Source organism: Ctenopharyngodon idella, chromosome 3 (assembly GCF_019924925.1).
Source record: "Ctenopharyngodon idella isolate HZGC_01 chromosome 3, HZGC01, whole genome shotgun sequence".
Classification (NCBI taxonomy): Eukaryota; Metazoa; Chordata; class Actinopteri; order Cypriniformes; family Xenocyprididae; genus Ctenopharyngodon; species Ctenopharyngodon idella.
Window position 1 is genome coordinate 34,095,212 of NC_067222.1, and position 14,603 is coordinate 34,109,814.

The window sequence follows — 14,603 nt, forward strand, 5'->3', positions numbered from 1 at the left end:
TTGATTTCCCTGGTATACTGTAGTCTATAATGAAGTTACTTTGCAAAAGCATCCTACTCTTATGCCCCTCAACATTTCATATTTTGCACGTCTCCTAACTGACCCAATTAAAATGGTCAACAGAGATTATATACTTTACAAAATATAGTATTGTTTTGAGTTTTAGTGTGAGTTATGCGTGTTCATGTAGATTATGAGCTTGTCAATGACAATTTAATGACGTTTGTGTAGTTTTGTACGCTGTTAATGCATTAAACTTTGCTGGCCCAATACTTGTATGTCCCATCAGTACTAGGAGACAACCATTCACGTTTAGAACTTAATGCATATCCTCACATTATATAAATGGATACTCTACATTAGATTGCAGTAGTGAAATCTATTAGGCAGTTGATGTACAAAAAATGTGGATTCCACTTATCTAATGACAAGTGTTAAAATTATGAAGCGTAAATAATGGTAAAATCTAATTCGCCTTTAGCAATAACCTCAAACTATAACGTTTATTATTCCTAAGTGTTGTTCGCCATTATGTATATGTGTATTTTTTTTAATTTTTTAATTGAGATAACAATAGGGGAATACAAAGACATTTGAGTCTGTAAAACAATAAAATAAAAATTACAAGTCTTGTATCACAAATCATGTTTCTAATACATCAAGTATTATGTATAGGTGTATGCACGCGTAGGAAACCTCCAGCAGGTGGCGCTACATCACCGGTGCTGAACGCGGCAACAAAACACGCCTCCTGCGTACGTCACGCACGCTGTCCGTGTTTGAACGTGGCGGCGCGAGGGTGTGAAAATTTGTTTTTTATACTGTATATTCGGTGTTTTCCATGTCTGCACATCTAATGAGAACGAAACTTTAAACAAATAGTTACATACTCCAATAATTAATGCTTGTCGCGTTGTATATCTGTTCTTATGATTAACAGAACAGACATGACAGCTACGGTAAGCTATGTACAAAGAGATAGCATTTTTGTCGTAAGCTAATAACTATACAAACTGATTATTGCGATTTTGTGTTGATGATATTATTCACTATTTGTCGATACAGGCTGGTAATAAATGGAAGGGGCTGTTCAGTGTTGGAGAGGAGTTTGAGGATGAGGTTTGGAATGTACTTTTAGTTTCAAAATGTATTTTAAAGCATGTTAGTACAGTTTACAAAACAAACTAAGTTTACATAGAATATGATGCTTTTTTATAGTTGAGTAATGCCACATGCACGTTAAAACGAAATATAAATATAATGCTAAATTTAACGTGTATTCATATTGCCATATTTTTATATTTGTTTTTCATCTGTAGGATTTGCTTGAAGCAGATTGGACATGCCCATCAGAGCGCACATCTTCTTCAGATCCATCATCTGTGTCCTCACATGTGTTAGCTGAAAAATCCACTCATATTCAGCAGAGACCTGTTAGCTTGTCATCAGGTGCTGGGGAAAATACGTCAGGATCTGTTTGTGTGGCGACTCTTCGAACCCCAACATGTGGCACTATCAGTTCCCCACCAGACTTCTCTATACCTTGCCATCAGACACTTTCTTCCTGCGTTTCTTCCCTCCGAGCGCCTGCGTCATCCCTGAAACCGTCCTCTAACCCAATAAACCCTGCACCCCCAGCATCTCTCAGTGTCCCGCAGAGAGACCTCACTCCTCAGGATGACTTTGATGACTGGGATGTGGATCTGGAGGAGCTGGATAGCATTCCTCTGATGGTTTCTGAGCCACAAAATATTTCACCACCACTGGACAACGTTTCACCCGTTAAACGAATGAGACATTCAGCAGCAGAAGTGTCCTCCCATGAAAGTTTCGGTGCGGCCTGCTCAGTGTCAGTTGCACGGCCCTTAATCAACACCTCATTCGCTTCCAATGACGAAGGCCCCAGGTGTCCATCTACCCCTATGCAGAATCCAAATCACATGCATATCCCCGCTACATTAGTCTCACGATTTCCCAGACCTGTGAATCCAAGGCCTCCAGTTGTGTCGCCTCAGTGCCAGAGGGGTGCTTTGACACCGAGGACCCCACTGCAGCCCAGAGGATCTCTTTTCCACTCTGTGTCTTCTACTATTGATTCTTCTTCCACATTTACACCTCGTCCTCTCAACACGCCTGTCCTGACCAATCACTTGGTCCAGCTGGTGTCTGCAGCCAATAAGACACCTCAGAGACCACAGAGCTGTATGATGCCAGCCAAAGCACGCCGTTTCCCTGGCCCAGCAGGTGCACTACCACAGCAGGTCAGCCAAGCATTAATTTAGCTGATTACTGTCAATGGCACACAGTATGTACTGCTCATATCTGTTATTTAGTGCATTGCAAGACTATTTCTCTCTAAAACCTGTTGTTTATGTTTATTATTGTTCTGTAACCTAGAGATTTCCTTTGTTTTCTCGCTATTTGCTTACAATATTCCTGGTTTATGTTGTCTTGTAGGTCAGTGGGCGGAGTCTTGATGACATTGTTGTGTCAGTTCCTCAGACACCTGCACATGGAGCGGTTGCTCGCCTAAAAAGTGAGGTATGTGAATGTGGGACCTCCCACATTACAAAATTACAGTCGATAGATTTTAGGCTTGTAGTGTCGTTTTATTACTAAAACTTATTAACTTCAAAAGTAATTGAAATAAAACACACTTTGTTAAATGAAAAAAAACTTAAAATTACTAAAACTAAAAGTGAAATAAAAATAAATGAAAGCTAAATATCTCAATAAAGAACATCATAAAATTACTAAAACTAAAATGAAAAAAAAAAGAAGTGGGAAAAAAAAGCTAATTCAAAGTAAATTAAAGGGATAGTTCACGCAAAAATGAAAATTGTCATTAATTACTCACCCTCGTGTAATTATCGCATTAAGATATTTTTGATGAAATCAGAGAGCATTCTGTCCCTCCATAGACAACTACACAACTAACACTTTGACGCTTCTAAAAGTTTATAAAGAGATTGTAAAACTAAATCTACATGAATCGAGCGGTTCATAGTCCAAATTTTCTGAAGACACTCGATCACTTGTTATGATAAACAGATTCAATTTAGGCTTTCATTTACATATAAACATTGATCAGCAAACATGAACAGAATCTCAACTGAACCTGAATGACACACGAGAACAAACCTCTTGCTGAAGCTCAAACGTGCTGCGTAACACGAGAATGAACCTCATTGGTTCTCACATGTCAAGCAAACATGCTTGAGCTTCCGTTTACCACAACTGATGTGTGAGTTGATGAATGTTTATATGTGAATGAAAGCCTAAATTCAATCTGTTAATCATATAAAGCGATCGTGCCTCTTCAGAAAATTTGGACTAAACCGCTCGATTCATATGGATTAGTTTTACGATCTCTTTATGAACTTTTTAAAGCGTAAAAATGTCAGTTGTCTAGCTGTCAATGGAGGAACAGAAAGCTCTCAGATTTCATCAAAAAAAAATCTTCATTTGTGTTCCGAAGATGAACAGAAGTCTTACGGGTTTGGAATGACATGAGGGTGAGTAATTAATGACAGAATTTTCATTTTTGGATGAATTATCCCTTTAATAAATAATCTAAGAGTATATAAATAATACTAAAATAACACTGGTTTGTTCCCAATGTACAGAAACACAATTTTTACTCCAGGGTCCCTTATAAAAGGAAACAGTTCTTATGAGTAAATAATTAATAAATATTTTGTATTTGTTTACTTGTTTGTTTAGATGCATCTATTTTCGCTGATTTAAAAGAAAAGACAACTAAAATCAGTCATTTTATATGCTACAGGTGAATTTAGGCATCACAACATTATAAAATGAATATTCATTTTGAGATTTTTCAGATTAGATGATGGAAGGGGTAATCTAAATGAGCATCAATGTAAAATCAAATATCAGCCAATACCAGTAAATTAAAATGGTTCAAAATCCATTGGTAATTGATATATATATATATATATATATATATATATATATATATATATAATATAATATATAATTTTTTTTTTTTTTCTTACCTTTTTGTTTTTATTTTTTTTTACACCCTACAACTGTGGATTCACTGACATTCACTTTTTCACACATGCTCTCAAACTTACACTCATCAGACAGGTTGTCCATTTTTCTCAGCAGGTCTCCAGCTCTCAGGTGAGTGAGGATGAGGAGTTCAGCAGGGGTCCGTGGGCAGTGATGAAGTCTGAGATGGGATTGGATGAGAAGAACCCTTCTTGCTTTCTTCATTCTTACAGTGTTGTCATGGTTCTCCGCAAGGTGAGCTATTTAAATCTCACAGCACACTGTGTATTTAAATTGGATTGAGTGTTTGTTCTTAGGAACTTTGTTAGCTTGCAGATTTCTTCGTTTTATCCAGATTTGTACAATAAATATTTGTATTGCTTTTTTATGCCTGAAGTGGAAGTTCATTACAATAATCGGGACAAATGAGAAGTCTCCGCTCCCTAAATGATTAACACAAACATAATCACCGTTGTCATCAGTCACCTTAAAGTGATTATTAATGTAATTTTAATGTGTTTTGCCCAGTGTGTCATAACGATCCTCTGCTAATGGTACACGTGTGTTAAATATTCATTAGGCTGACAAATGCTGATTAGCTTTTCACTTGATTCATTACCAATGGCCTTGAGGCTGTGCTGCAGCTTATGTTTTTTTCCTCTTCTTTTCTGTTATTCTCTTTTTTTTTTTTTTTTTTTTTTTTTTTTTTTTGTGGTGCTTATTTGTGACTTAAATCTTTCTCACTCCTCCAGGCTGCTCTCAGGCAGCTAACTAAGAATAAGGTCCCTAACATGGCTGTTGTCTTGAAGAGTATCACACACACACACGCAGATGCAAAGGCCGTCTTCAGAGATCCCACAGGTACTACGAATAATTAGGGTGTAATGTACAGTACCAGCCTGTCTGTCTGTCTGTCTATCTAGCTATCTATCTAAAATGGTAAAAACATACCTTACTGTCTCCATGGAGATATGGATGACCATATCCATCTGTCTCGCGCTCTCTCTCACCCTCATACAATCACAGTTATTGTGAAATCAGGGGGACCCTGACTGAGCTGGTGTTCCTGGTCTGATTGCACAATCTTGTTTCTAGAAAAGTCTTTTTTTGACTTGTCTTTTCTTGTTTCTTTTTCTCTCTGAAGGTGAGATGCAGGGCACGGTTCATCGTCGCCTTTTGGAAGACAGACAGGGAGAGCTCAAGACAGGAGCTGTGTTACTTCTCAAACAAGTAACTATCTTTTTGACCTCATTATAAGCTATAACATGAAATAATATGCACTTAAGATTACACCAGAAATTGTTTTACTTTACTCATTATTATTTTAATATATTACTCTGAGACACGGCTTAATGGATAGTGCATGTTGAGCCGTAGTGCTTATGTGGGCATTACAAGATCAGGCTCGCAATATTTGCAGATGCCATTGTGCACTCTTCTTTATCATTTTCAGTCCTCTACTGTGTGTCTATCCAATAAAGAGACAAGGAATCCATAGATTTCTAATTATTTTTAAAGGTGGGTGTGTTTTCACCATCACACCGAAATCACTACCTGAATGTCACACCCAATAACCTTCTCAGGATATACCCACCTGATGGGGTCTTCCATAACTCGCAGCCATCCCACCCTCCACCGGTGAGTCCCCTTGTTCGGTTCTCCAGTTTATAATTTTTTTTTTTTGTATTTTGCACTTTCTGTATTGTCTTTCTACAGGTGTTTGAGTCTAATTTGGTAGTCTCCAGTATTTTGTACCTGTCTTGAGGAGATGCTTTCTTTTCCAAAATGTTTCTCTGTTAAACTATTTGTGTTCATCATTTTTGTTTTCATTTCACCCCTGTTGTGACGCATACAAGCAGGAGTTTGCTTTGCGTAGTGAACCCAACAGGTCTACAGGGGGCCCGGTCTCTCAGATGGAGCTCCACTTTGATGACGAAGATGAAAATGCAGTTGAGGAAAGTCGGGCTGCTGATGGTTTAGACACTGCAGCTGTCTCTAATGAACTCTGTCAAGCATCTACTGTGTCGGGACCAACAGAGGACACATCATGGGACAAAGGTGTGTATGTTGGAGACAGTTTTGTCAATTAAGCAATGTCACAAGCAAGAGTGCTGTTGTAGTCATGATGAGACTTACTGGCTGAAAGCTGGTCTGGAACATAGTATGTGAGTTGAGAGGAGAGAGTCTTCTGTAAACACTCCAGCTTTGCTCCAAGTTTTCCATTTCCACTGCTGAGAAAAACCTGCTATAGGGTCCGTTTCCTGTACAGTGACATAACTCGCTGCTTAACCACCATAATATAATGATGGTTAGTTGCTTACTGTGCTCAAGAGCATGATCCACATGTCATACCAATAAGACTCTTTGCTTCTAACCACAGGTCAAAAGCTGTACTTCCAACCACACAAGTTTACGATGCTGTTTGCAAATGTTTGTTGAATCTCTGTTTTAGGGAAATACTGAATCTCTGAATCATGTTGGTAATGACATAGTTGTGACCATAGTTGTCTAATAATGCTTTTGGGAAATGCACCCCTGAGCTTTTCTCTTTTTCCCTGAGTGATAAGGAAACAGGTGTGTTGGGGGAAAAAAATTCTTGCTGCAGGAGAAAACAGACCTTCACAGAAAAAAAAAAAAAACAAAACACTCTGCTCTGCTTTCACACTCACATACTCTAGTCTGGAATGGCACATACAAGCAGAGTGATACTAACAGTACTCGTGTTAGCACTCTTGAAATGGCACTTCATTTAAAATAGGATCAGAACCAACAATTATAAAAAAAAAAATTACATCGTTTACATTTCATGAATTGCATCAGTCGCATGTTAGAAACATCAGGTATGAAGTTACCTTTGATTAAATAGATCAGTCTGCGGATGCAAATTCATCCTAAATTAATGTATTTTGCCAGATCCATTTAAATTTGGTACAGAATTTTCTGTTACGGACTCCTTTCTGACCCCTGAATGACTCAATACTTAAAGGGTTAGTTCCCCCCAAAATGAAAATTCTGTCATTAATTACTCCCCCTCAAAACTGTAAGACACTTGTTCATCTTTGGAAGACAAATGAAGATAGTTTTGATGAAATCTGAGAGCTTTCTGTCCCTCCATACACTGCTACGCAACTTCATAAAGAGATCAGAAAACTAACCCATATGAATTGAGTGGTTTAGTCCAAATTTTCTGAAGAGACTCGATCACTTTATATGATAAACAACAGATTTAACCCCTTAGCATTCCTGTAAAATTGGCCTAAAACACCTAAAAAAGGCATACCCAAAGTAAATTGCGTGCTGTTCTTGAACCATGTGGAGTATATGCATGGTTTTGGTCTCTTTTGAAATGTATGTGTACTGCAGGCAGTACAGTGGAATGCTAACAGGTTAATTTAGGCTTTTATTCACATGTAAACATTGATCAGTGACATTCATCAGCTCACACATCAGTTGTAAATGGAAGCTCAAGTATGCTTGTTTGGCTTGCGAGAACCAATGAGGTTCATTCTCTTGTTACGCAGCACGTTTGAGCTTCTGCAAGAGGTTTGTTCTCGTGTGTCATTCAGGTTCAGTTAAGATTTTGTTTATGTTCACTGATCAATGTTTACATGTAAATAAAAGCCATATAAAGTGATCACGTCTCTTCAGAAAATTTGGGCTAAACCGCTCAATTCATATGGATTAGTTTTACGATCTCTTTATGTACTTTTCGAAGTGTCAAAGTGTGTTGTGTAGCTGTCTATGGAGGGACAGAAATCTCTCAGATTTCATCAAAAAGATCTTCATTTGTGTTCTGAAGAAGAATGAAAGTCTCGCGTGTTTGGAACAACATGAGGGTGAGTAATTGATTCATTTTTGGGTGAACTATCCTTTTAAGCTAATTTAAGTCATATTCAACTGCCTTGACGTTCTAAGCAGCATTGAGGAGGAAAACAAAAGGAGACATTGTGCCCTGCATAGTGGCAATAAGAAAGCTTTTGATCAGCATCCTTAGAAAAACTAACCATGGATTTACTGTAGTATCATTAATGTTAGTGATTATGAAGCTCTAGGATGACCTGATGTGATTTATATGTTGACCAAAATTGAGCGTATGGTGATAAATTCTTGCTTGTTGCACACCCCTAGAGCCGGGGACACACTTAATGACTAGCTGAAACATTCTAAGACTGAGCTCAATAGAGACAGAGCGCATTTAGGCCACGCCCACACCGGGGGGGGAAAACAATCCAACCGTCTCCATTGACTTTGTATTGCGTGAGGATGCCTCCTTGTCATTTCTGACTTATAACAAAAAACAGAACAATGCCTTAAAGCTGCTGTGTGACAAGGTGTACAGCAAACAAGCTAAAAAACCCAGAACTAAGTTTTTATAAGCTACCGAACCGTAAAAGCCAGCCTTTAAGGAGACAAAACTGGATACAGGCAATAAGATGTGAAGCATCAGCAGGAAGAATGGGTAAATTTTGGGATCCTGACACTCAGTATGCCTCAGTAAGCCTACATGTGCAGTAAACATTTAGTCACTGTTAAGTCAAATATCCAAATGTCAGTTTTATATATTATATTTCCTGTCGCTGATTATGTTACCCTTCAGTGGGCGTAGTTCTCATAGTAATATGACATGTCGCGCTCTGTCTCAATCGCCTGTATCCACTTTTTAGTCCTTAAACGCTTGTTTTTTGGGTCGACAGCTTATAAAAACTTCTGGGTTTTTGGTTCTGGGTTTTTTTTTAGCTTGTTTTCTGTACACCTTGTCACATAGCAGCTTTTAGACATTGTTCTGTTTTTTGTTATAAGTCAGAAATGACAAGGAGGAAGCCTCACGCAATACAAAGTCAATTGAGACGGTTGGATTGTTTTCCCCCCGGTGGGCGTGGTTTTCAGATTATGATGCGTGTCGCTCTGTCTCTATACACAAAGACTGTTTCCTTCAACTGAAGCAGATTTAAATATTTACACACGACATTTAAACACTGACTAAATGCAACTGACAACTGACTCTGACCAGATTAACTGGATTCATTTTCATTCATAAATTTTTCACATTGTTTATGCTTTATTTGAACATACATTATGACTTTTTCCGATAAGAATAATGCAATTATCTTAACAGCTTTTATGACACAACTCACTAGAATATATTAAGTTGCAACAAATAATGTTTAATCTTCTAAACAGTTGGTGGTATGCTGTGCTCATTTGATCTGTTTGAAATAAGATGGGGAAAGAACATTTAAATTATCATTTTCAGATGTTCCAATGTCTTTGAACTGTGGAGAAGTGTATGCATTTGAGTATTAATCTTTGTTTGTGAATGTTTCTTTTCTTAAGATGACCTTGATGAGCTGCTCGGGGAGTTACCTGTGGAGTCATATGATGGATTACATTGAACGCACAGTCACTTTAAATACAAAGTATAATTGTAGAACATGTCTCATATTAATACATATCATGACCATACCTTCTATTGTACAAACACCTACTAACCAAAGACTACACTACTTTTGTTCAGGTTTTGTGTAAACCTTTGTAAATATGTACATAATTCACTTGCATAAATTGAAGAAATAAAATCCTGATGAGACCCTTAAATGACGTGTTCACTTCTTGAGTCTTGCTGACAAATGCAACATGCTTTTGTAGATAGTATTAGATGGGTTGAAAGAACATGTCTGTAAGAATCAATGTTAATTTCATGCTGAAATTAGCCAGTAATCTGATGTGTTATTTTTTGGCAAGCTTTCCTTGTGAATTTTAATCAGCCATTAAGGCTACAGTTTGCCAGCTGGATTTCTCCTTAAAGGACTTGAATGGCATAATTAGTCATTTTTGGTGTGCTAACAGAGTGGCTGGCATAATGGTTTTTTTTTTTTCTTTTTTTGTTCATGCTGTTTAAAAGCTTTTTCATGTCTTACCGTAAGATGTCTTGAGTGGTTGGCGTTATTTGATCATTTCATTGATTATAATTGGGAGTCCCAGCCTGTTACTTTCTTTCACTGCCATCTTTTAATTTACATTTTTACCTGTCTTGATTAATCTTCATATTTTATGAATTGCTCTGTACTTTCTTGGTCTCACTGTCTCAACAGCATGTCGCTCTGTGTGTTATTGGTTTCTTGATTGGGTGTATTCACTGTGAACCATTATAAAGTCATGAAGGTGCAATTACTTATTCAGTCTTCCCTGGTTTACATTGTGTCTAATAATGAATTGGTTAAATATTAAATCCCCTGTCCTCCCTGCATAATTTATAATTTGGGCCGGAGGAGGGTTAGATCCATCAGCTGGGTGTCTTAAGCTGTATTGTTTTTTTGAGTGAGATAGATGTATTTTTATATATATTATATATACACATACACACACTGTAATATATGATTTAGCAGGTGCAGATTTAGTTTATCAGGCTAATATTTTTACTAACTAATTAGTATTTACTGTTAATCTGCATCCAAAAGCTCTTTGTTTCATCAAAATCTGTGTCATCTTTAAATGGCTAAATGCAGCATTAACGGCTTTTGATTTGAACTTTGAAATTCTCATAGGCATTTTCCTCCATTAATAAACCTGTTCTTGAGTTTGACACTGCTTAGTATTGAGCTCAGAACAAAGGCAGGATCTGATCTAATCTGTCAGCATGTCACAGATGTCTCCTGTTACTTGGAGAATGAATGTGTGAGTTTTATCCAGGGCCCAGAGGAGGAGTAATCCATGTTTAAACTTTGTTCATTACTGCAGCTGAAGGGGCACAGGGACCTTGCCTTATTCGCTTCATTAAGTCATTACAGTCTGGAAGCCCTACAGCTGTCAGCATTTTGGTGGCCTCCACAGAGATATTGGTGCGAGACGAGCTGTGAATGGCATATGTGAATGATGGAGGATGGGGATTATCAGTAAATGTAATATGGCAGCCATCATTTCTGATATGTCCTCTTCCATTTGGGCTCTATCCTCATGTTAATTTCTTTACTAAAGGGATTTAATAGGCATATTGCTTTGACTTATTTTTCTTTTTATAAAATGAGAGATTTGTTCACTTATCTTTAACACTCTCGGATCGTCTAGCTTCCGTCAGATAAATCGCCCCAATAATCTCTTCTAGATATACATACATTAGTATGCTGTAGGATGTGTATCAGTCACTAGGGGGCGACGTGCGCACTAATGATCAGCCTCAGATTGAAGCGTGTTTACCGAGTCGTTACTGAGCCTAATGTGCTTCCTTGAGGTCTTTAGCTTCAGTCCATAAAGACGTTAAGTGTCCCGTCCTTTTTCTTTAGGTCTTATTAATTTGCCTCGAGTAATTAACAAACTTGAACGAAAGCCAGATTTAATCAGTATTGGGTCTTCTGTCAGTTTGAAATGCTCTTCAGTGTTATACATGGAGACACCTGAGGGATCAATCACCCAACTCTTCAGCACTGGTTGGAAGACCTTCACCATTAGAGCCGCCATCTTGCCTCTTTGAACGCGCCAAGTATACAAATTTCTAATTTTTTTTCTCTCCACTAAATTGTGAATATAATCTTCTGGTCTTCTAACAGTATTCTAACTGGACAGGTGTGTTCTCACTGTACTTTTTTAATTTAGGTCTCATGATGTGCAGTTAAACGGCTGCTAAGATTGATGTGAGTGACCCTGCCTGCTGAGAACTTGCTGTTACTTGAAATAACAGGTAAAATACAGCTTCTGCCTTCATACTTGGAGAAATGATCATGATTATCAGTAGCTAGAGCAATACCTGAAAACTTTTATTTTTCATTTTCATGTAGTTCAATTTGATATAGGCCTATTTAAATAACTAAAACTGCAATAAAAATGAATAAAACGATTAATTAAAAAATGTTACATTATTTTATTAGTTACATAGATGCGAACTCCTCACCTTTCAGAGAGAACTCACCTTTTTGAGATCAAAATAGGTCACCTATGGGATTTGCATAGATCCAGGTTACTTGTGAACTTACAAGGGTAAATAAAGAACTGGTTGTCAAGTGCTGTACAGTGTTTCCTTCACGATTTACTTTAAAAACTATGTCTATAATGGGTAATATTTTATGTATTTGAGGTCTGAGATGTGGCAAAGAGTATTGCCGTCTAATCAGCCAATATTGTCTTAAATATCCTGCATAGCACTTCGTCATTTATAACATTAGATTTTAACCAAATGTTGATTTTGGTAAAATGTTGCAACAATATGTTAATTTTTGTTGTGAAAAATTACAGGTAATAAATATAGGGTAATAAAAAATAAATGAAAAAATCCCTTAAAGTAACTACAAATGAAAAAAACTACAAAAAAAAAAAAAAAAAAAATCCGTGCGAGGATGCCCCCGCCTTGTGTAATGTTCTCACCTTTTTTCCTCCCTTACCCGTTTGCATCCCTGTAGTTAAGATAATATACAACTAATAAATATGACAAAAACACAATTACTAAATATTTAAAGTTAGAATGAAATTGGAAAATATAAGAATAAAAACTAATACAAAATATTTAAAACTATAATATTTACAATATTAAAATTACACTGGATCAAACTAAATTTGCTTTTCCAGAGTGAAGTAAAGGTGCTTGCTAGTTAGGAACAGACTATTGTTAGCCAGCATCCCCGCTTTTGAAAAAATCCCAAGAAACTAAAACAGATAGTTCATGAACCCTTTGCACTAAAAGCATAAGTATGGTCTCATTTGAAAGCAGACACTTTGCAGTTTATTGTAAAGTCATAATTAATTATTGTCATAATGAAAAAAACAAATAGTTATTGATAGCTTCAAAGTTTTGTAAAGTTATTAGAAATATATTTTTATGAAATATCTTTATGAAAATAAAATTGAAGTTGAAATGCACTGCAGCTAAAGCCACATGTCTGACCATGTTATATTTCAAATCTGAAGATGACAAGTCTAAAACTGTTTTATTAAATGTTTTTCAAGATCATGTCATGTGATTTTATTTTGAGGAGACTCTAAAATGCTAACTGATGTTTATTGCCATCTTCTAAGCATCCATTCAGTGTATTGTCTCTATTGTTTTGTGGTGCAAACTGCCCCATTCTGTTTCAGTCTCAGTGAGCTTTACAATTCAAAATTATTTATTTGCATTACATTTGCTCAGTACGGGTGCATCTCTATGGGCTTGCTAGCATGTTAGCTTAGCACACCAACAAAACATGACAATTTATGAGATTAAAACCATGCTTTTGCTCCAAACTTACAAGTCAAGTGTTTTAAATAACCTTCTGTGATGTGATGTGGCTTCGGATCAAAACATCAGACAGAAAATATATTCTTTTATAGTATTCTGCACAATGAGAAAAGCTATCTTGATTAGCATTGCATTATAAATATAATCCAGTATTATGAAAATACCCGACATGGCACAGATAAACCATATATCATTGCAGTTGTGTATTTATTATCTGCATGTTATAGCGATCTCTGGAAGCCTCTGTTAAGGTGCATTCACGCCATATCGTAATTACTGTAACTACGAGATTCTGGCTCGTAAAAAGCGTTCACGTCCTCGTACAGCTCGTTATTACAACTTGTAAGCTGGGAGTTTTCTGAAAGCTCCCAAGTGTACCACGTGGTCCCTGTACCCCCTGACCGCTGTAGATTCATAATTCCCAGTCTGAGGATGTGAACAGCTCCGAATATAACGTCACGTGTTGTCATCTCGAGATTACGGAAATTACGCGGTGGCGTGAATGCAGCATAAGTTCCTGGAATGTCACATGGTATGTCTGTTCTTCACCAATGCCATTTTTGGACAAAATGTGTATAGAGCGCCCTCAGGCTGCAAGTATGAATTGAAAACACAGTACATCAGAGTATCCAGTGCTCATAATGATGACAACGGCGCGTTTTAGGTAAAAATTGAATAAATATTACTCCTCTGTATAGAAATTTGACATAAACATATGAGAATCCATCAATATTTCTCCAAATGTGCATGCTTTTGACCTAAAAGCCTTGAGGGATGTTGTTTTGTCAAGCGTTTTCATGACGACCATACAGGAGTTTTTTTCTCAATGAATGTGGCTGACACTCATATTTCAAAGAAAAGGTATCGATTCCGTTTTTTCATATTCATAACTCCTGATGCATATTAACAAATTATGGTCACTATAAGATTTTGAGAGTAAAACAGAAGGCAAAAATTGAAGCTTGAGATCTTTTTATTGATGTATAATTTGTCAAGGTAATTACATTACATCTAACAGTAAATTTGAGCTAATTTAAACAAAGAAGCTTCAGTGCGTCCGCGTCCTCGTGAAGGTTAACAGGCGCGGTTGTCCTGACATTCATGTGTCTGTTTTCTGTTGCTGATCATCAACACAGAACAGGGCTTCTGTGCCACGTTTGCGGTGTAAGGCACTGGTCACACAGGAAGCATTGTTGTTTGTCTCAACTAGTTGAATAACTGTCAATTTTTGTGATGCAAGATGCTGAAAAACCAGTGAGATGCAACTGAACAGCCAAAGATTTGTTTTATTTAATACATTTTTAATATGTGGCATTCATCAGCAATAACGTGAAAATAATTCGCTTCTCAGTATCAGCCAGAATCAGTGCATCCTTATTATCTC

At 37.0% G+C, this 14,603-nt stretch overlaps 2 protein-coding genes across 4 annotated transcripts in view; both read left to right on the forward strand.

Annotated features, from left to right (window-relative positions):
- Positions 1-44: 44 nt before the first annotated feature.
- hrob (homologous recombination factor with OB-fold) lies at positions 45-9,609 on the forward strand. Of its 3 annotated transcripts, none has more exons than XM_051887442.1 (10): positions 45-959; positions 1,066-1,119; positions 1,320-2,261; positions 2,458-2,541; positions 4,129-4,269; positions 4,767-4,875; positions 5,159-5,244; positions 5,533-5,652; positions 5,871-6,072; positions 9,349-9,609. In XM_051887442.1, the coding sequence occupies exons 1-10, from the start codon at positions 930-932 to the stop codon at positions 9,405-9,407; spliced, it is 1,827 nt and encodes a 608-aa protein (XP_051743402.1). In that variant the 5' UTR covers positions 45-929; the 3' UTR covers positions 9,408-9,609. The 3 variants fall into 3 exon arrangements, with proteins under 3 accessions (XP_051743402.1, XP_051743405.1, XP_051743403.1); XM_051887445.1 differs by having other exon boundaries at positions 5,874-6,072; XM_051887443.1 differs by having other exon boundaries at positions 4,132-4,269.
- A 1,659-nt stretch (positions 9,610-11,268) lies between these two features.
- asic2 (acid-sensing (proton-gated) ion channel 2) overlaps positions 11,269-14,603 on the forward strand; it is a 368,328-nt gene continuing 364,993 nt past the window's right edge. Inside the window, exons 1-2 of the mRNA XM_051887448.1 lie at positions 11,269-11,491; positions 11,605-11,689. The gene's annotated coding sequence lies outside the window, so the exon portion shown is untranslated. The remainder of the gene's footprint in view (positions 11,492-11,604; positions 11,690-14,603) is intronic.

What these genes read in the sequence shown, in the direction of transcription:
- hrob (XM_051887442.1), top strand. Translation starts at nt 930, where the DNA reads ATGATTAACAGAACAGACATGACAGCTACG. An exon ending in GAGAGGAGTTTGAGGATGAG is followed by an intron (nt 1,120 to 1,319) that starts GTTTGGAATGTA and finishes TTTCATCTGTAG; the next exon opens with GATTTGCTTGAAGCAGATTG. An exon ending in CTGTGTTACTTCTCAAACAA is followed by an intron (nt 5,245 to 5,532) that starts GTAACTATCTTT and finishes TTATTTTTAAAG; the next exon opens with GTGGGTGTGTTTTCACCATC.